We start from the raw sequence: 21,406 nt of genomic DNA, 5'->3' as shown, positions 1-21,406 counted from the left end.
TTGCAATGTGATTAAGAAACAATTAACTACCAAACTTGTAAATATCTAACTAATTGGTCTTTTGATAGCTGAGATATGGAAAGATTTATACGCCGACAAGTAAAATTCTCCGACGATGTCGGCCATTTTGTCGTTGGCTGTCATGCACCTTGTAAAGTATCAGTGACAACAAGAAGTGATATCTGCATACAACTACTTTATTGAGCATCCGATGTAACGTAACATATATGTATTGCTATGTCTCAGATGTAACACTCTACATCCCCCTTTCTAAACTTGTCTTAGTTTGGATATACTATTGAGATTATTGTGCATAAAGTCCAATTCGTTGATCTGCATTTTCTTTTATATATTACGAGTACATGATAATGTGAAAATAAATTGACACACTCCAAACTGACAAATTGACACACTGGCTTTAATGTGTTATGTTTAACAGTTTCAAAAATATTGAATGACATAATTCAAATGTCAAATTTCTTTGGAGCTCTGATTACTCTTCCAAACCTTGACATTTTGGGACTAGGGGCTGGTATTTGTGTTGTGTGTTTGTCAGCGTTTGTGATGGTGTTTTTGTGTGGCATGTTGGTGTTTTCTTTGGCATGTTCTTTGGTGATTGTGTGTCGTGTTGGACTTGGAGGGTTGGTGTTGGTTGTGCATGGTTTTTCTTGTGGTTTTTTGTCCATGCTATTTTCTCCACTGCCAGGATTCGGTGTTTCTTCGGACCATGTATTTTCTACTCTAGTACTTACATCTTGCTTGTTAGCTCCCTCTGTGGCTGGTCTCAGAAACTTTCTGTTCCTTCTGTACTTTCTCCCCCCACAGTCAACAATGTATGACCTGGGTGAAGTATGAAGACTAACAACTTTACCTGACATCCATTTCTTTGAGTTAGGTAGTGGTGCCATTCTGATCTCTTCTCCTGGATACAGGGTGCGATGGTCTCTTCCTGCTTTCTGATTGTAGTACTTGGCTTGTGTTTGTTTACTCTGGTTCAATTTTGCCCTGACGTTATCCAGATCTTGTATCTGTGGTTTCAAGAGCTCCTTGGCGATTGGTAGTTTTGTTCTGTAGCGTCTGCTGTCCAGAAGCTGTGATGGTGAGAGTCCACAACTCTCCAAGGGAGTTGTTCTGTAATCCAGTAGAGCAAGTTGTTTGTCTTTGGTATTACACCAAAGTTGCTTCACAGTCTGAACTGCTCGTTCAGCTTCTCCATTTGATCTTGGGTATCTGGGTGATGAGGTTACCAGTTTGATCCCATATCCTTTCAGAAAATTTTCAAATTCACTGGAAACAAGTTGTGTACCATTGTCTGCCCTGAGAATTTGTGGGATTCCGTGATGGCATATCAGTGCTTTAAATACCTCTATTAGCTGTTTGCTTGTGAGGTTGTTCAATTGGCCCACCTCAATATACTTGGAGAAGTAGTCAATGAGAAGGATATAGTCTCTACCTTCCCAGTGGAATATGTCAGCTGCGAGTTTCATCCATGGTAGCTCTGGTGTCTTTGTGCCTATCATTGGCTCATTTGACAGCAGTTTTTGGTTTTCATTGCACTCTGGGCAGTCTCTTACCATGTCTTCAATTTGTTTGGCCATGCCTGCCCAGTACATCACTTCTCTGCCTCGTCTCTTCGTCTTGTTTATGCCCTGATGAGTTTCATGCAGCTGTCTCAACATCTCTTTGCGCATTGTTGGAGGTACGACTATTCGCATTCCCCTGTAGATGATTCCATCTGTTATGGTCAATTCGTCTCTAACTGCCCAATATTCTCTAACAGCATGTGGCGCGTTCAATTTGTTATCTGGCCATCCTTTTTGGATTATCTGTTGAAGGCAATTGAGCTCTTGGGCTGTCTTACCTTGGAATTCTATGTACCTTTCTTTACTCACCGCAATATAATCGACCATGTTCACATCCATTGGTTTCATATCTGGCTCGTCATCTTTCAGTGTTGCTCTGCTCAAAGCATCTCCAATGGGTACTTTACTGTACGTTACCGTGAGGTCATATGGTTGGAGTTCTAACATCATAGCTTGTAGCCGTACAGGTGCGGACAACAGTGGTTTGGCAAATATGTGCTGTAGCGGCCTGTGGTCACTCTCTATATTTATATGCTTACCATAAACGTAGTAATGGAATTTCTTGCAGCTGTGCACTATTGCCAAGGTTTCCAACTCTATCGGCCAGTACCGAGTCTCTGGGTCTCTTAATGCCCGTGACGTGTAGGCTACCGGTTTACCTTCTTGTAGTATTACTCCCCCTAGACCTAACTTACTTGCGTCACACTGTATTGTGTGTTCTTTCTTGGGGTCGTAAATCTCCAGAATTGGAGCCGAAGTACAGAGTCTCTTCAGTTCATCGAAGGCTTTCTGGTGTGGCTGTTCCCAGTGGAAGTCTACATCCTTCTTCGTGAGCTGGCGCAATGGAGCATCTACTGTACTTTTGTTTGGTAAGAATTTACTTACATATTGGATTATCCCCAAGAATCGCCTCACTTCTTCTTTTGATTGTGGAGTGTTTAAAAAGTTGGTAGTGTCTAAAACGTGGATTCAACAGTTCAACATGGTTTTGGCATCTCGAGTTTTTTTCACCAATTAATGATATACCATGTCATGACAAGAAATTAAAACATCACCACAAAGTGTCACAATAAAGTCCAAGATTTACCGAGAATGTTTACTTTATTTTGATATTCCTCTACTTATTCTACTAGTTATGACAAAATCAATTAATGTATATAATTTTTCCAAAACGAAAGAAGTGGGACATGTGCTGTTAAGGTGCCAATCATACACCATTGAATCCAGTTTTTATATCCAACCAAGCTCTGGTATCCAATTCCAAAATGGCGACCATGGATTCACTTGTCGGCAAATGCATCTTACAAATCCTTCCATTTCTTAGCTATCAAAAGACCAATTAGTTAGATATTTACAAGTTTGGTAGTTAATTGTGTCTTAATCATATTGCAAGCATTAGAATTAAATTTGATCCTACTTGTCGGTCATTTTGAGACACTTGTCGGTCCTTGACGGTCAATTATGTTACTTGTCGGTCATTATTCCTTTCCCCTTTGCTGGTGGGTTCAAGTTGTATTCATTGGCAAGGTTTCACTTTACACCTGGGGGTTTCACCAGCGCTTTACAGTCACATTAACCCCGTGTCACAAGCATCATTGATTATGCAAACAGATAAAAAATTGAACAATGTCATTTTGTTTATTTGGAAATATTTTTTACTATTATTTGGCCGATATCATAACATTCAGTTCATAATGCTAATCACCTGAGCAGTTCTGCACAATTGTGCCAGGCAAGGTCTGGACATTGCCACTTACAGTTCCACTCCATTGACATCGGGAGCCATTTTGCCAGGTGATGTAGGAGGCCCGAAAGCGTAGCTGGAGTTGATATAACGTACTGCGATATCGATGTAGTTCGGGATATGAGACCTCCCAATCTCCAACGGTCCTCGGGTTCCTCGTTGATGGAGAAAAACCGGGAGAAAGCACGTGTCTGCGGCGTGGTCGTTTACCGAACAAAAAGGATACCCTTAAATACGGGGTGTGGACCCTAAAATATGGGGCGCACATTAATGGGACTCTCAGCATACCCTTTTTACAGAAATTGAACGGAACTGATCAGCAAAATTGACCCTTTCTTCATGGTTTGAACGGGGTTTTCTCCGTACCTCAAACCTGAAAAAGTGACCCTTTTCCGTACATTTCCCGTACGCGCATGCGGTCACAAAAAATTTTGAGTGAGGGGGCCGGGGGTGCCTCACAGACACGGACCTTCACAGGTCCCCATACTCAAGACCAACTCTTACGATATCGCCCTCAAAACAATCCTGGAGTCATGAATTCACAGGTGCCCTGTGAAATCTCAGTTCTCGTTTATTTATCAAACTTTATCGAGTGTTTTCGAATCGAATGGATGTGTCGATCGTCGGGGCGGATTGATATGTGGTTAGGTTGTGCGTCCAAGGCGATAAGGTCATTCAGTTAGTTTGAGAAAGATCATGATCATGAAGATGCGTGTTGTGTTATCATAACCGGAAAATAAGTTGAAGTTATTATTAGTACTACGATTCTTACATGAGTAAAAAGTAGACGTTTTAAGCAACACAATAATGTTACTCCCATAAAAAAACTGTCAATTCCTCTTACCACTCACAGAAGCCAAGCCATTGCTGTTAAGTTATGCAGGGGCTTAATCTATTACCTGCACTCCCTGTGGGGTGAATAACATTACCTTTTGAACAGCTGGCTGTAGGGGGATGATTGGAACAGCCGGTATACCTGCTGACCTGCTGAACCCAGGTTAATGTTATTTTCAATCCACGATTGCAGGTCACCTGATTTTCGAGATTTCGCGGGAAATGAAATTGTAAACAAACGCATGTGTGCAGTTCAAATGTAAACAAAAATGTATTTTTGGGGTAGTTGATAAAGTATGGAATTAGTGAAACCTTGGAAACACTGATAAACCTTGTAATATTCAATGTAAACCATGGAATCACTGTGCAAATAGCGCGGGAAATCGGGTGCGTTCCTTCCACGATTTATACCCTCCCAACTGACAGTCTCGTCCCAGCTGACTTTATTGATAGCAATTTGCCAGTTAGTTCAGAAGCCAACATTTTTAATGTGGAGGATGACGTCATCAATTGGCAATGCGCTGTGGTCGATAAAATATTTTATTTCTCTTCAATGGAAGCAAAAATTAGTTTTTATGATTGTTTTGTATTCCATAGACGATAAAGTATTATGCTCGGTACTAGATGCACGAGATCATAGGACAAGCACACACGTGAATAAAAAAAACCGCTTAGAACTGGTGACGTCACAAAGATCTCTGCATCCCTCGATGCGTACTGGAAGATGTAAGAAATCGCTCACGGCGAAGGAAATTTTCATCCGCAAACTTCGGTAATAAACATACATGACTAAGCTTCTTTTATTCATCGTTTGTTATAAAATATCAGTCAATCATAGACAATTAGGCCTAGACATACTCGTCAACCTTATCCATGCATAATGCATGACAGGCCCCCAACTTCCCAAGCAACTCGTCTGATCGAAAAGCAAATGCACCTCAGCATGGCTGATGATGCACCTCATGACCTGTACGCTGTCTGTACGCTGTCTGTACGCACGGATCGGATGCAATAACCTGAATTACATTGCATGAATGGTATTGGTCCATATTATGGGTGTGTGGTGGGCGTGTCTTCCCATATTTGGGAGATCAGTACTGTACACTGGAGGCGAGGTACAACTGGGTTGTTCTAAAATATAGACTATTGAATCGGATATGCGACCGATTTCTAAATTACCATAAAATTCCGATCTGATCATGTAAGAATAAGCTCCAAATGTTGATTCGTAACCATGTTAGGTTCGAATGGCATTATTTCATGTTTTTATGCATTTTAAGGAGTGTTTCCAAGGTTTATCAGTGTTTCCAAGGTTTCACTAATTCCATACTTTATCACCTACCTATTTTTGGTACTTTCGGTTGCTGTACTTGGGTTTTCCCGCAGTTAGGAACTGGGGTCAAATTGGTGGTCTATTGTGCTGTTTTAGTCAGAGGTAGCCCTTGATTATGAAGGGATTTTCAAATTAAGGTGACCATGGTCTTTTTATGTGCTCAGCTCACCACAACTTTCAATACTTGATGTATCTGAAGAGGTTTTCGGAACCTGACATGGCCTTACCAAGGAGCTGCTCACGGTGCTGAACTTCTAACTTGCCTGTCGACTAAGTGCCTTTTTGGCCAAGACATTGCTACATGTAGGAGGAGCACGCATTTTAAATTTATAGTAGTGATAGTACAGTTGATTCGAGCCATTTGGAAGCCGACATGTGAAGGCCTATCTGGGTTCTCCTTCTTCTCCGTATAAAAAGGGGCATATTGCTTACTAAGGAACAAGGCATATTGACATTGCCTCATCATCTCTATGGGACCAATTGATACTTTTATATGCATGCATACATCATGCCATTTCAGGGTTCGAGTCTGTGGACAATTGGTTTGATTAATTTGTCTCTTCAAAATGATCCTTTATTGCATTAGATTTTCATCGCAATTCAATCTATTCAAGATATAGCGAATTTGAACCTGTCTGCGCCAAGGAGATAGATTGGTTCCAGATCGACTCACTAGGGATACGCAGTAGAGCACAATGTCATGAAAAACGACCCTTTGTATTGTAAATTCCAATCACCTGCAGGACAGGTCAATTTCTCTCAATAAAATTAATTTTGTTGACTCCTGTAATCCCTACCTTATTAAAAAAAAAGACAGTGGTGTTAGTCCCAAACTGGTAATTTCTATTTATTTTGACCTCTGTTAAATCAGGATACCTCTCAATTACAGACAGCATTTTGTATCCTTGTGCTGTACAACCCAGCCTGGACATACCACATTGGAAATTTTAGTGGTATAACGTGTTCTCTTGACCTTTAAACAGTAGTATAAAGCCGATATTTACTACTTATGTTATTAGGTCATCCAGCTGAGCGCCAGGCCCTTGGGCCTCTTGTTCATGCATGTTGGGGGTTTTTCCGAAATGCTTGATAATCTTAGCGGTTTAGACAATTTAACAGTTATGGAATATTACAAATATTTATTATAAGGATAATTTATCATAATATCGATATTCTCGAGCTGTTTTTATGCTGATTCCGCCCAGATTCCGCAGAATCCGCAGGATCCGCTGAATCGCCATGCCCCATGAAAAGGAATAGAGTCATCGTTCGCCGCATACTGTCGCTAGTGATGCGCATTTTAAAATAGATGTTACGTCCTGTTAATGGGACACGTCATCATCGCGTACATTTGGGAAAAACTCCCTAACGTGACCAGAGCAGACGGCTGAAAGTAGTTTATTTATTGGCCGCTAGGGTGCAGAATGTCGCTCACCCGAATTTTTCTCGCAACTATAGCTAAATAGAGCTAGTTCTAGTTTGTGATTCATTTTGATACTTCAGATTTGGGCAATTTAATTTAAATTAATTTCAACCAATAAAATAGCAACCACCACCGAAAGATCGCGGAGAAATCGTAAACTCAACGGAGTTAATTCAGAAAAAAACCAAAAAAAATTGTTTGTAGGATATACAATAGTTACTCTCTTTCTCATCATTCATTATATACTCCCGCACACACGTGTATCTTAAGAGCCCCTCCTAAAGGGGGTTTATATATACCTTAAAATCCAGTGTTTTGTAGTCATGGTATTCCAGAAAGATCAATAAATTGTAAAAAAATGCACAAAATCGTCGTATTTTCTTCGTTTGCCATTTCTGAACTATCCGGGGGAATCCCCCATAGGTCATATCAAAATGTCCTGTTAGAAATCCCCTTTTACGTCATAAGAACGGGAATCCCGTGCAACCCCTTCATTAGCCAATAGAAAGCCAGACATTTTGTAAACAAACCTGCTAAAACAGGCTTGTTGCCACGTGTTGTCACCACAACGGTACCTGATTGGCTAACAGCCGGGTCAAGGTGGGTCACGGCTTATTACATGGCTGTATTTTTTTTGAATCTTGAATGGTACTGTGCCTGACCGCGTTTCGCGTATTGATGGCACAGGGGTAGGTAGATATTACTGGTGGCGCTGGCTAGCCGAGATACAGGTGGTATCGATCTCGGCTTGGCTCACTTTGTTCCAGTCAACCACGGTTCGTGGAAAAAAGGGTTTTTTAGCTCAGCTGACTAAGTCAGCCGAGCTTGTCAAATAAGTTGTTCAGTGGCGTCCGTCTGTCCATCCATCCATCCATCCATCCATCCATCCATCCGTCCATCCGTTAAACCCATGGTGCACATTTTGTAACCGTAAGACCTAGAGACTTCAATTTTGCATTTCTGGATACTTCTGGTCAAACTCTACTTTCAAAACAAAATTTGTCGCCATTCGACCTACTTCCTGCGAGCGAGAGTGCATGAAGGAAACTGGCCTATATCGGCCTAGGAGCAGCAGAATTAGTCGAAATATGCTCTAATATTAAGATAAAATAGGAGAGGGCGCTACCTGCCTTTTAATTATTTCTGCCGATTCAAATTCCCGCCCGATGACGTCAGCCATCAATGAAGTCTCCTATTTGCCAGTTCTCAAAACATGGCAGCTACACAACAAAAGCAGTAGCTCCAGGAATAAATCACTGTTCACTTCAGCTTCGTAATCGATTGTACCCCCACTTTATTGTGTTTTGTGTGGTGTTCCTATTCAATCAACGATGTAAGGCCTTATTATGTTGGTTTTAATTGAGAAGGTGCATTATAAGCGGCGTACGAAATACCGAAGCGGAGACAAAATGGCGGCATGTTGTTTACGCCATGTGCAATAATCTTGGAGCTCAATGACACTCAAGTACCCAATTTTCTGCTTAAAAAGGAGTCTGGTAGGCGATATTATCACTAGTTCGTTTCAGTGGTAGTCATAAGGTCTTTAGGGACTACTTTCAGTAATTAGTTCTTGAAAATTTGGCCACATTTCTGTGAAAACGATATCGGAAGTGCTTGCTCTGTTCGCAATGACATCGCCGATGTATTTTGAAGTGGAGAATTCCCACAGTATGTGCAGTGAATCGGCATGATTCTGTTCGCCTATTAAGTTTTAGTTCTACGATTCTTTCATGAGTAAAAAGTAGACATCCTAAGCAATACAATAATGTCACTCCCATAAAAATTGATTGGAAATTGAGGGAGCTACGGCATTCTGTTCGGCAACTGGCAGCGCTGAAAGAATACATTGCATACTGTACAATACCAAATGGCACATTTTAAAAAGCGCTCATTGGACAACGTAGGGAATCACCAGAAATGACGTCATCGCTGGTCTAAATAGAAAACTACGGTGGCGCAGTAGAGCACAAGAAAAGGTTTAGCATTAACTTCGTCATGCAAGCTTCAGCAACAAAACGATTTCTCATGAATGATTTATTTGATCATCATCAGCTTGTTTCCCCTGATAGATAAAAAAATGATTTACAATTTCCATCAAAGTTTTCTATTTTGTGTATAGTCACATGTTATTTAACTGGCAAGGAGCCAAGCAGTTTTGAATATTCGCGGGAAAATACTTCGTACTTGTAAACGAGGCTATGACAATGAGTATCCTCATTCATGGCATAAACTTCATGTTTCGGTAAATATTTTCATACGATGATTTCACCCGAATTATGGTCAGGATTGAGGAATGAACAGTGGCATAATTATGTCAACCAAAAACATTGGTACCGTAGTGAACGCAAAATGATATCAAATACCATGGAGCATGCCATTTTCATGCATAATGAACTAAACACCGGGACGATATTAATGATATTAACTCAGCTGAGCGCCAGGCCCTTGGGCCTCTTGTTGAAGTCTTCCGTTGCGGTACGGATCACAAAAAGTTTGTTAGCGTTTTTTGCTCTAGTTCTTTGGGGTCGTGTTATGTAGTCTTCCTTGTTAAGACCAGTTTCGTCGTTTACGATTTTATGCAGCATTTTAATTCGATTTTCTCTCCTGCGCTTTTCGAGGGTATCCCAGCCAAGATTTTTCCTACCATATATTATAACATGCCTGAGATGAGACAAGACAACAATTGCTTTTTGAGCCTTTTAGCAGTTAAATTGTCAATGTTTGACCGCGACGCATCAAATACTGCGTGCGGTTGTGAATCTGAAGTTTAGATTATGTTATTCCGGACAGTCAAGTAAATGGTGAAAAATAAACTGGTAGTTGACCGCAGAAAATGCATGCTGCATACCGTCTGCAGACTGGGGGTTTTCTCATGAGTCAATAGAATGTAAGGTTTGGAATTAGGGGACCATATCAGTAGTTGCTTTGCGCCAACTTTTTGGCTCACCGTAGGGGAGTCTATACAATACCGCAGTGTCCGTCGTCCGTCGTCCGTCGTCGTCGTATCCTGTTTCAAAAACAGTGGCACGTTTCTTAACCGCTAAGCCTATGAACTTGTAACTTTGTACACAGGACTCCCTTGGTCAGATGACCTGTGACACTAAATTTCGGTCCGATCTGATTCTTAATTTGGCCACCAGGGGGCCGAATGTAGATATCTAAAAAGTGTGATATCTCGCTTATTAATGACTTGTTTGGAATGAAATTTTTGTGGCAGGTACTCATAGCAAGGATACATCATATATCATACGGGTTTTAATTTGACCTACTTTTCAAGGTCACAGAGGTCAAATGGCGTAAATTGGCTGTTTCAGTGTAACTATGGCACGTTTTTCAACCTCCACAGCTATGAACTTGAAACTTAGTACATATAACCCCCTATACCAGATAACCTCTGGTGCTGAATTTCGGTCTGATCTGATTCTCAACTTGGCCACCAGGGGGCCGAATGTGGATACCTAAAAAGTGTGATAATTCGCTTATCAATAACTTGTTTTCAATAAAACTTTCGTGGTGGGTACTCATAGCAAGGATACATCATATATCGTACGAGTTTTTAATTTGACCTACTTTTCAAGGTTGCAGAGGTCAAATGGCATAAATTGGCTGTTTCACTGTAACTATGGCACGTTTCTCAACCGCCACAGCTATGAACTTGAAACTTGGTACATATAACCCCCTATATCAGATAACCTCTTGTGCTGAATATCGGTCCGATCTGATTCTCAATTTGGCCACCAGGGGGTCGAATGTGGATATCTAAAAAGTGTGATATCTCGCTTATTGATGACTTGTTTTTGATAAAACTTTTGTGGTAGGTACTCATAGCAAGGATACATCATATATCATATGGGTTTTTAATTTGACCTACTTGTCAAGGTCACAGAGGTCACAACGCAGACACAGATATGGCCGAAATTGCATGTTTTGTGTTTTTCGTGTTGTGGCAATCCAAAGGTCGTGAGTTCAAACCCCGGTCAGGGACGGCCAAAAATATTTTTTTAATTTTATTATTTTTTATCTTTTCCCTTTTGTCTTTTCTGACTTGTATCTTACATTTTCTTGATTTTTTATTTATTTGGTGCCATATCATTAGGTGGCTATCTTTCAAGACAAACCACACCATCCCACAACTATTGCATGATTAACCCCTAACAATGACAAGTTCTTCCTCATACTCTCCCTTTCATATCGACAGGTGAGCACAATGGCCCTGGCCATTTCATTTTCAAAGTTTGTTTTCTTATATTTGAATTACCTGTGAATCATCTTGCAGGAAGATTTTTTTTGGGTGTGCATGACAGATGACGTACTTAATACAGAACATCTATATTGTATCGGCCTGTTGTGCCCGTCTGCAGACTGGGGGTTTTCTCATGAGTCAATAGAATCTAAGGTTTGGAATTAGGGGACCATATCAGTAGTTGCTTTGCGCCAACTTTTTTTCAAAGTTTGTTTTATATTTGAATTACCTGTGAATCATCTTGCAGGAAGATTTTTTTTGGGTGTGCATGACAGATGACGTACTTAATACAGAACATGTATATTGTATCGGCCTGTTGTGCCTCGTGCGCCTGTCAGTGTGGCGAGCTGTTAAAAATGCACCATGAGACAAGACCACAATTGATTTTTTAAGCCTTTTAGCAGTTAAATTGTCAATGTTTGACCGCGACGCATCAAATAATGCGTGGTGTTGTGAATCTGAAATTTAGATTATGTTATTCCGGACAGTCGGGCAAGTAAATGGTGAAAAATAAACTGGTGATTGACCACGGAAATTTTTTGATAATCGACAAATTAGATAGACTTTGATATTTCCACTCTTTTCAGCCAACTGGCAGAAAAAGCTCAAAACACGCCCCCTATTACCCAATTAGCAAAATTCGAAATTAATTTTTCATCAAATAATTTCTTTATATCTGTAGACTTGCCACAACAAATATTTTTTCAGTACCTCTCCAAATATGTACATGTACTTGAGAGTTAAAAACATGCACTCGTCTAATTGATAGGCCTCGACCCTCCAAGCTATGAACATTCATTAGTGGTCTTGTCTCAGATGTTTTTTTCTACTTGCACATGATGTCTAGTATACCTGTGCAAAATTTTAAGCCTTTGTCTCTGTTCTAAGTGTGTGGTTCCTGTGGATAGTCAGTTAATGTTTAACATGGTTTAAAGGAAATCTTTAAAGGCCATTTTCTCAAAAACGCACGTTTTTAAACTGGCCGGTCATACTGTACATTTTCTGCCATAACTCGGCCAAATATCCAGATAAATTGACAATTCTTGCACCAAATTGTAGCTGAGAGTCTCTGCTTTCAGGACATATATAAACATCAGGGACCTGATTCACAAAGCCCTCTAAGATTTCCGATCTAAGAGTTCTCTTAGAGGACACTTACGGAAAATGTACGCAAACACTAAGATTTATTCACAGAACCTTCTTAGCCTATTCTAAGCAATTGCGTAGGATAAGTGAACACGTAACGTTAAGTGAATGCGTAACTACAGCAATAACCATTGTATGTGGGTTCACGGCCAGCGCAAGACTGGCCTTATTATGCAAATAGCGTTATTACGTGAAAAGGATCACATCACACCTTTATAAGACTGTTTCTTGTAAAATTTCGCACACACTTTGTATCGGTGACTAGGCCAGCAGTGATGACGGACAGACATGACAGTGAGAAAAGGCAAAGAAAGGCAAACTTCATGCCACGAGAAATACAAAAACTCGTCGATCTGGTGTCCGCGAGGTGGAAACTGATAAACAGCAAGTTTGGGGATAATGTGACTCTTGAACGAAAAAACAAGGCCTGGAAAGAAATTACTCTTAAAATTAACAGTATTTCGCCATGCCTTTGAACTAAGGAAGAGTTGAAGAAAAAATGGGACGATCTCAAACTGAATGCGAAGAAGAAGGCATCAAAGAAGACGCGTTCGGTGGCTGTAACAGGGAATCTTCCCCTAGACGACCCGTCCTCGGGTGACAATTGTGCCAGTGGTGGAGGAATGTCATGTAGCCTCGACGACATGGACGAGAGGATTGTTGGACTAATGGGCAATGACCTTGTCCAAGGCATTGATGGAGGGTTCGACTCGGCAGCCAGACAAACCACACCCAAAAGCAGGACAAAGGTATGTACTGTAAAGTCGGCTCAAAAAGAGGGCAAAATAATTGTCGCCAAAGACTCTTTCTGCAATTGGTTCATTCACATTCAAGGCTTCAACATTGATTGGTTGAATCAAACTACTGATGCTTATTGTCAAAAATTGCCTCAGCACTTTGTGTTGCTCACTGAATTACCATCGCATTGGCTTTCTCGAGAGCTGAAACTAGTCGCGGCTGGCGCATGTACCTAATCGTCCCGCTATTTTCATAGGTTGAAAAATATGTGGCATTGCGTGACTCGTCCATGGCATTGCAAATAATGTGGTTCCAAACGTTATTGGGACCATCTGCTTGCATCTATTGACTATTGATTTTCAGACTGTGAAGTCGCCAACTATGATGTCACCAAGTCACGGCGCATCAGGTAGTGACGCATCAGGTAGTGATTTGGATGACTTTGATATCTCGCGAGGCAGCCCCACTTTTGGCATCACATCGAAGAGGTCGAAGAATAATCCGCATTATGAAGGGTCTCCAATTAGAAGCCCAACACCACCACCGTTTGAGAGGTAAGAATATAGGCCTACAGAGGGTAGAAAATGTATAAATAGGCATAACGGGCACGTTGTTTTAAAAGTTCTCTTCTCCTACTGTAGTAAATGCAGCTTGGTCGTTAGAGGCCACTGAAATATCCCGTCAAGCCGAAACTAGAGTGTTCTGTCGTACCGGTACATGTAGTAGGTCAATGAAGGCGGATGACACGTTGTGTCACTTCTGCTGTAGACAAAGCCATATAATTATAGCAATGATGAAAACTACTGTTACTTGAAAACCCCTCCAGTGGAGTTTCCTTTTAAAATGGCTGTTTTTTCCAACAGAACGCAAACGCAGGTGCAGCACCAGCCCTGCGTCAAAAGACCAAATGCGTCTGCTGCTGTCGGGGTTGCCATCGGCTCTGTTTACCGGTGCTTCCGATACTCTAGTAATTATCCTCGACACGGTTGGCTGACTTACATGAACCATATCAGCGTTCGCTAATTGCAAGGATCCGGTAGCGTAGTATCTTAGAGCTGTTAGCACTTGTAATGTACTAGGGATAGCATGGGACATTCTCGTATAAGGTCTATTACTTCCAGAATGATTGGTCGGGTCAGTCTGTATAACGCCTAAAAAGTTGATCGTCATTGAACTCGTCTAACGGGTGCACACGATCTCGGAAAACCCGCTCGCGACGAATAGCTCGCTGGTTTTCCTCCTCAATAACAACGAGAGCGGCTGGCATCTTCACAACACTTGCCTACTTAGCACTAAGTGTACTCTAAGAGGGCGTCAGGACCACACGTAGATTTACGGACTTGTTACGCATTCACTTACAATTAAGAGTGCTTCGTGAATACCACGTAACTGCTAAGTAAACTCTCAGAGGAGGTTACGCACACGTAACTCGTTAAGTGGGCTTTGTGAATCAGGTCCCTGTAACTTAATCTGGAGTCATGTGACTGATTTTGCCAGAGCCGGTCACATATGCAACTAAATTATTCCAAGGTGAGCACAATGTCCCCAGGTCACTTCATTTACTCCAGGTCTCAAATAATGTAAAGATATAAACAAAACGTGAATAAAAAATAACCTACCTTATTTCCTCAAATGCTAACTGAGTAGGGCAGTCCTCATCGTCGGAGTCGCCCATCTCCATGTCCTCTTCTGGAAGATAGTCAAAATCACTGGATGAAAAGTTCTCGTTCCTTTTCCGCAACTCGATGACTTTTGCCTTCTTCCAGGCTACGTGGGGTTACCACGATTTGGTTACAAGGACGTAGTCAAAGCCGAAACATTTCCAAAATCTTTCTCAAGACTGTTTATTCAAGCAAGGCATCAGTATTAAATACAAATTTTCTAACTGCATGCAATTACAATATTATAAATCTATTCGCATGCTATGAATTAGCAATTTGCCATGATCGGACAATTTGGACAGCAAATATCTTCCCTAACCCCATTAAAATGATAGTTAACAACGGAACAAACAAAACGTTTAAATCGACTGCTTCTCAATAGACAGTTTTTAGGCACGAAATCGCGCATCCCTGACAAAAGTATTTCCGCTGAATGATACTAAATCATTCGATACACCACGTTAACAATATAATAACTAATTCAGTTATCATCCAATTACAAAGATTGCTGTCCAAAAGTCATATATCGCAGCATGCAGAAATAAGATTAAACTCGACGAAATTAAAGGGCCGATATTTTCTATATCCCGGGGGTATACTTTACATACGCCCCCTTCTTAAAGTTAAAAGCTTCTTTTAACTAAACAATCTGTTACCTCAAATCCCAGAACTCAAAATCTCACTGTATAAATCACAGAAAACCCGCAGATGTGTTGCGAGATGAATTAACCGCGGAAAGAATCCATCGCTCATTAAGTTGTTCTGGCCAAACAGGGCAAGAAAAACTCAACTTAACACAATCTAATTTCGTAATAGGCCCGAACGGCACATTATGTACCCGTTCAAATCATTCTTAAATTGGATAATATATCATGCAATACAATATTCACGCGATACAATTCATGCGAAACAATTTCAATACAACAAAACTACTCAATTCGTTAACCGTCTTGAATTTCGCCCATTGCGGTAACAGCAGCACTGGCACCTCAGTAATATCGGGCACGACGCCGGGCAAATTAAATGGTGAAACCGTTACCATTTCAATATCAATATGAGTTTCAACCTGTTCAGTACAATAATCCCATAAATTTTCCAACCACTGCCAACAACTTGGCAATGGTTTAAAGAGACAGCGCAAGGTCTTTCGCGAATTTCGGCTTTCCTCATTAATTTCCACATAAACATGTGCCAAATACCACAGAAACCATGCACCAGAGAAAAAAATTTGATGTGTCACCTGTTAGCCCCGTAATTAGCCTTAGAAGATTTACCCAAATTATAGCTCGCGCCAAATACCATAATGAGGTCAGTGACGTCATCCCGGGATTCTGCCGGCATCAAAACACAGCGTAGTATAGAAAGACAGCAATGGATCTCCAGGAGAGCGATGAAAGTTCGTGGATTTCGGCGTCATCTGATGACGAAATCTCTAAAGCATCGGAGGATAGTTTCTCCATACTCTGAACGAGATGACGTCATGCATATATAATGATGTGCGGTATTTTAGCCGTTGCTAGGGGTGGTTGCTATGGTGTTTGGCAGGGAACTGGGGGTGCAAATGAGCTGGTTTTTTTGGGATATCGTGTTTTATTATTTGGGGACTAACATACTTCAGTCTCATTACGATACAGTTATATCTGAAAGTTATTGCGCTGTCTCTTTAAGGTGCTGTGGTGATCTAGCTGTAGGCTGATCTTTATTTGAATCGTTGCGAATCGGATTTATTTTTTAGCCATAACATAGTTGCACACTAGTGAACTAGTCTTTCGTTTGGAAGCAGGGTAGTTCCCAGCTTGCAGCCAGGAAAGGCAACAACTTTTTACCCCACATACCTTCCTATATTGATAATATCTACATATGCTTGCTACCTGGTCGCCTTCCTCGGTCACACGGAATGCACCTGGTTGGAGAGGCATCACAACTTGTGGAGTTGGGCAAGGAGATGGAGACAGCATGTTCTTTACGATTGGTACATGTACTTCATTTGCTCTTGAGGTTGATGGTCGAGGCATGGTTTTCAGAGAGTTCACGTGTTCGTTTACAGTTCTGATAAAAAGTATATTGTCTATATAGAGTTGGTTATATGCTTCTAAGACTAATTTAAAAAAACATATGCAATGAAAATACAGGGAGAGCTTAGGCCATGAGAATGAAGGTTCTAGATTTGCGTCGGGACACAATGAAAAACACATGAGGATTTTTTTCATTATTTATTCATTATTTATTAATTTTCATTATTTTGTCAAATTTAGCATCATATTTTTAAGAACATGTTCTATATGAAGGGTTTTAGGGTTAATAAAACTCCTTGAAATGTCATTGATCTTGTTGTTCAATTCCTTAAACTCTCTTCAGAATTCTTGGCTCCCCCATGCAGCTCTCGCATCTAGGATATTCCTCCTCATCCTCCTCTTCATCGCCGAGGTCCTCTGATCCACACTGGATGCAGATGGATTCGTATCAACAGGCATAGTATAACTTCTCAATGTGGTTTCCACAGTCGTGGTCCTTTACAAACACTTTGAGACCCTCTGGCAAGTTGATGTCATCTGAAGAGAAAAACATTTCCATATTTAAAGACTGGAGTAAAATGGTCTGCATGAAATTCAAAATACCCACTACAGTATTGTCTCCTTGCCAAAGGTAACCCCACAGGTGTAGGCAACTTCTGCCAAAACGTCAGTCAGTTGACCTCTCTGGAGTTTGCTCAACTTTTTCCTATCGGGCATCTCGACTCTGAAAAACCAAAATTACCGTGATCGATCTTGACAACTGCCATTGCTGACTGACAATCATCGCCAGTAGTCTCATATCGTTAGTTGAATGACAACTTCTTGTCGCAGACTCTCGAAATTGCGGTCTCAGTTTGTCCATTCGATCATCTTGACTCTGTATAACCAAAATGAAAAGTGATCGGTCGCGACGAGCGCCATCACCGACCGACTTTTATCGCCAGTCGTGTAATATCGCTATTGAATGACAACATCTCATCGCAGAATCTCTCGAAATTGCGGTCTCAGTTTGTCCATTCGGGCATCTCGACTCTGTATAACCAAAATGAGCGTGATCGGTGGCAACGAGCGCCATCGCCGACCGACCATCATCGCCAGTACTCTTATATTGCAAGTCGAATGACAACTTATCATCGCAGAATCTCGAAAATGTGGTCTCATTTTGTCCATCGGTCATCTCGACTCTGTATAACCAAAATGAGCGTGATGGGTCGCGACGAGCGCCATCGCCGACCGACCGTCATCGCCAGTAGTCTTATATTGTTAGTTGAGTGACAACTTCTTGTCGCAGATTCGAAATTGCGGTCGCAGTTTGTCCATTCAATCATCTTGACGCTGTATAACCAAAATGAAAGTGATCGGTCGCGACGAGGGCCATCACAAACCAACTTTTATCGCCAGTCGTGTAATATCGCTATCGAATGACAACATATCATCGCAGAATCTCGAAATTGCAGTCTCACTTTGTCCAATCGGGCATCTCTACTCAATATAACCAAAATGAGCGTGATCGGTCGCGACGAGTGCCATCGCCGACCGACCGTCATCGCCAGTAGTCTTAGAACTTTAGTTGAATGACAACTTCTCATCGCAGACTCTCAAAATTATGGTCTCAGTTTGTCCAATCGGTCATCTCGACTCTGTATAATCAAAATGAGGGTGATCGGTCGCGACGAGCGCCATCGCCGACCGATTCTCATCGCCAGTCCTGTAATATCGCTATTGAATGACAACTTACCATCGCAGAATCTCGAAATTGTGGTCTCAGTTTGTCCAATTGGGCATCTCGACTCTGAAAAACCAAAATTAGCGTGATCGATTACGACAAGCGCCAACGCCGACTGACAATCATCGCCAGAAGTCATATATCGTTAGCCAAATGACAACTTATCATTGCAGAATCTCGAAATTGCGGTCTCAGTTTGTCCATTCGGTCATCTTGACTTTGTATAACCAAAATCAGCATGATAGGTCGCGACAAATGCCATCGCCGACCGACCATCATCGCCAGTAGTCTTATATCGCTAGTCGAATGACAACTAATTGTCATCGCAGAATCTTGATATTGCGGTCTCAGTTTGTCCCATCAGTCATCTCGACTCTGTGTAACCAAAATGAGCGTGATCGGTCGCGGCGAGCGCCATCGCCAACCGACAGTCATCGCCAGTCCTGAAATATTGCTAGTCGAATGACAACTTATCATCGAAGAATCTCGAAATTGCGATCTCAGTTTGTCCATCGGTCATCTCGACTCTGTATAACCAAAATGAACGTGATCGGTCGCGACGAGCGCCATCGCCAACCGACCGTCATCGCCAGTATTGTAATATCTCTAGTCGGGTGACAACTTATTATCGTCAAATCTCGAAAATGCGGTCTCAGTTTGTCCATCGGTCATCTCAACTCTGTATAACCAAAATGAGCGTGATCGGTCACGACGAGCGCCATCGCCGACCGACTTTCATCGCCAGTAGTGTAATATTGCTATTGAATGACAACTTATCATCGCAGATTCTCTAAATTGTAGTCTCAGTTTTTCCAATCGGGTATCTCGACTCTGAAAAACCAAAATTAGCTTGATCAATCACGACAAGCGCCATTGCCGTGCCAGAATCAGCATGATAGGTCGCGACAAACGCCATCGCCGACCGACCATCATCGCCAGTAGTCTTATATCGCTAGTCGAATGACAACTAATTATCATCGCAGAATCTTGATATTGCGGTCTCAGTTTGTCCAATCGCTCATCTCGACTCTGTATATACAAAATGAACGTGATCGGTCGCGACGAGCGCCATTGCCGACCGTCCGTCATCGCCAGTTGTGTAATATGTCTAGTCGAATGACAACTTATCATCGCAGAATCGGTCATCTCGACTCTGTATAACCAAAATGAGCGTAATCGGTCCCGACGAGCGCCATTGCCGACCGACTTTCATCGCCATTCGTGTAATATCGCTATCGAATGATAACTTATCATTGCAGAATCTCGAAATTGTGGTCTCAGTTTTTCCAATTCGGCATCTCGACTCTGAAAAACCAAAATTAGCTTGATCGATCACGACAAGCGCCATTGCCGACTGACAATCATCGCCAGTAGTCTTATATCGTTAGTCGAGTGACAACTTATCATCACAAAATCACGAAAATGCGGTCTCAGTTTGTCCATCGGTCGTCTCGACTCTGTATGACCAAAATGACCGTGATCGGTCGCAACGAGCGCCATCGCCAACCGACCGTCATCGCCAATCGTGTAATATTGCAAGTCGAATGACAACTTATCATCGCAGAATGTCGAAATTGAGGTCTCAGTTTGTCCAATCGCTCATCTCGACTCTGTATGACCAAAATGAACGTGCTCAGTCGCGACGAGCGCCATCGCCGACCGACTTCCTTCGCCAGTAGTGAAATATTGCTATCGAATGACAACTTATCATCGCAGAATCTCGAACTTGCGGTCTCACTTTGTCCAATCGCTCATCTCGACTCTGTATAACCAAAATGAACATGATCGGTCGCGACGAGCGCCATCGCCGACCGACCGTCATCGCCAGTCGTGTTATATTGCTAGTCGAGTGACAACTTATCATCGCAGAATCTCGAAAATGCGGCCTCAGTTTGTCCATCGGTCATCTCGACTCTGTATAAACAAAATGAGCGTGATCGGTCGCGACGAGCCCCATCGCCGACCGACCGTCATCGCCAGTCAGGTAATATCGCTAGTCGAATGACTTATCATTGCAGAATCTCGAAATTGCGGTCTCTGTTTGTCCAATCGGGCATCTCGACTCTGAAAAACCAAAATTAGCTTGATCGATTACGACAAGTGCCATTGCCGACTGACAATCATTGCCAGTAGTCTTATATCGTTAGTCAAATGACAACTTATCATCGCTGAATCTCGAAATTGCGCTCTGAGTGTGTCTATTCGGTCATCTCAACTTTGTATAACCAAAATGAGCGAAATCGGTCGCGACGAGCGCCATCGCCGACTGATTTTCATCGCCAGTAGTCTTGTATATTGTTAGTCGAATGATAACTTATCATTGTAGAATCTCGAAATTGTGGTCTCAGTTTTTCCAATTCGGGCATCTCGACTCTGAAAAACCAAAATTAGCTTGACCGATCACGACAAGCGCCATTGCCGACTGACAATCATCGCCAGTAGTCTTATATCGTTAGTCGAGTGACAAGTTATCATCACTAAATCACGAAAATGCGGTCTCAGTTTGTCCATCGGTCGTCTCGACACTGTATAACCAAAATGAGCGTGATCGGTTGCGACGACCGCCATCGCCGACCAACCATCATCGCCAGTACTCTTATATTGCAAGTCGAATGACAACTTATCATCGCAGAATCTCGAAAATGTGGTGTCAGTTTGTCCATCGGTCATCTCGACTCTGTATAACCAAAATGAGCGTGATCGGTCTTGACGAGCGCCATCGCCGTCCGACCGTCATCGCCAGTCGTGTTATATTGCTAGTCGAGTGACAACTTATCATCGCAGAATCTCGAAAATGCGGCCTCAGTTTGTCCATCGGTCATCTCGACTCTGTATAAACAAAATGAGCGTGATCGGTCGCGACGAACCCCATCGCCGACCGACCGTCATCGCCAGTATTCTTATATTGCTAGTTGAATGACAACTTCTCGTTGCAGACTCTCAAAATTGCGGTCTCAGTT

General features: G+C 41.9%; 1 protein-coding gene across 1 annotated transcript; it reads right to left on the bottom strand.

The window, feature by feature from the left end:
* Positions 1–464: 464 nt before the first annotated feature.
* On the bottom strand, positions 465–2,030 carry LOC135494317 (uncharacterized protein K02A2.6-like). Its single transcript, XM_064782230.1, has one exon. The coding sequence runs from the start codon at positions 2,028–2,030 to the stop codon at positions 465–467; it is 1,566 nt and encodes a 521-aa protein (XP_064638300.1).
* Between the last annotated feature and the right edge of the window lie 19,376 nt (positions 2,031–21,406).

The sequence above is a fragment of the Lineus longissimus genome, chromosome 10 (assembly GCF_910592395.1).
Source record: "Lineus longissimus chromosome 10, tnLinLong1.2, whole genome shotgun sequence".
Lineage (NCBI taxonomy): Eukaryota > Metazoa > Nemertea > Pilidiophora > Heteronemertea > Lineidae > Lineus > Lineus longissimus.
This window is presented reverse-complemented; position numbering and strand designations above follow the sequence as displayed.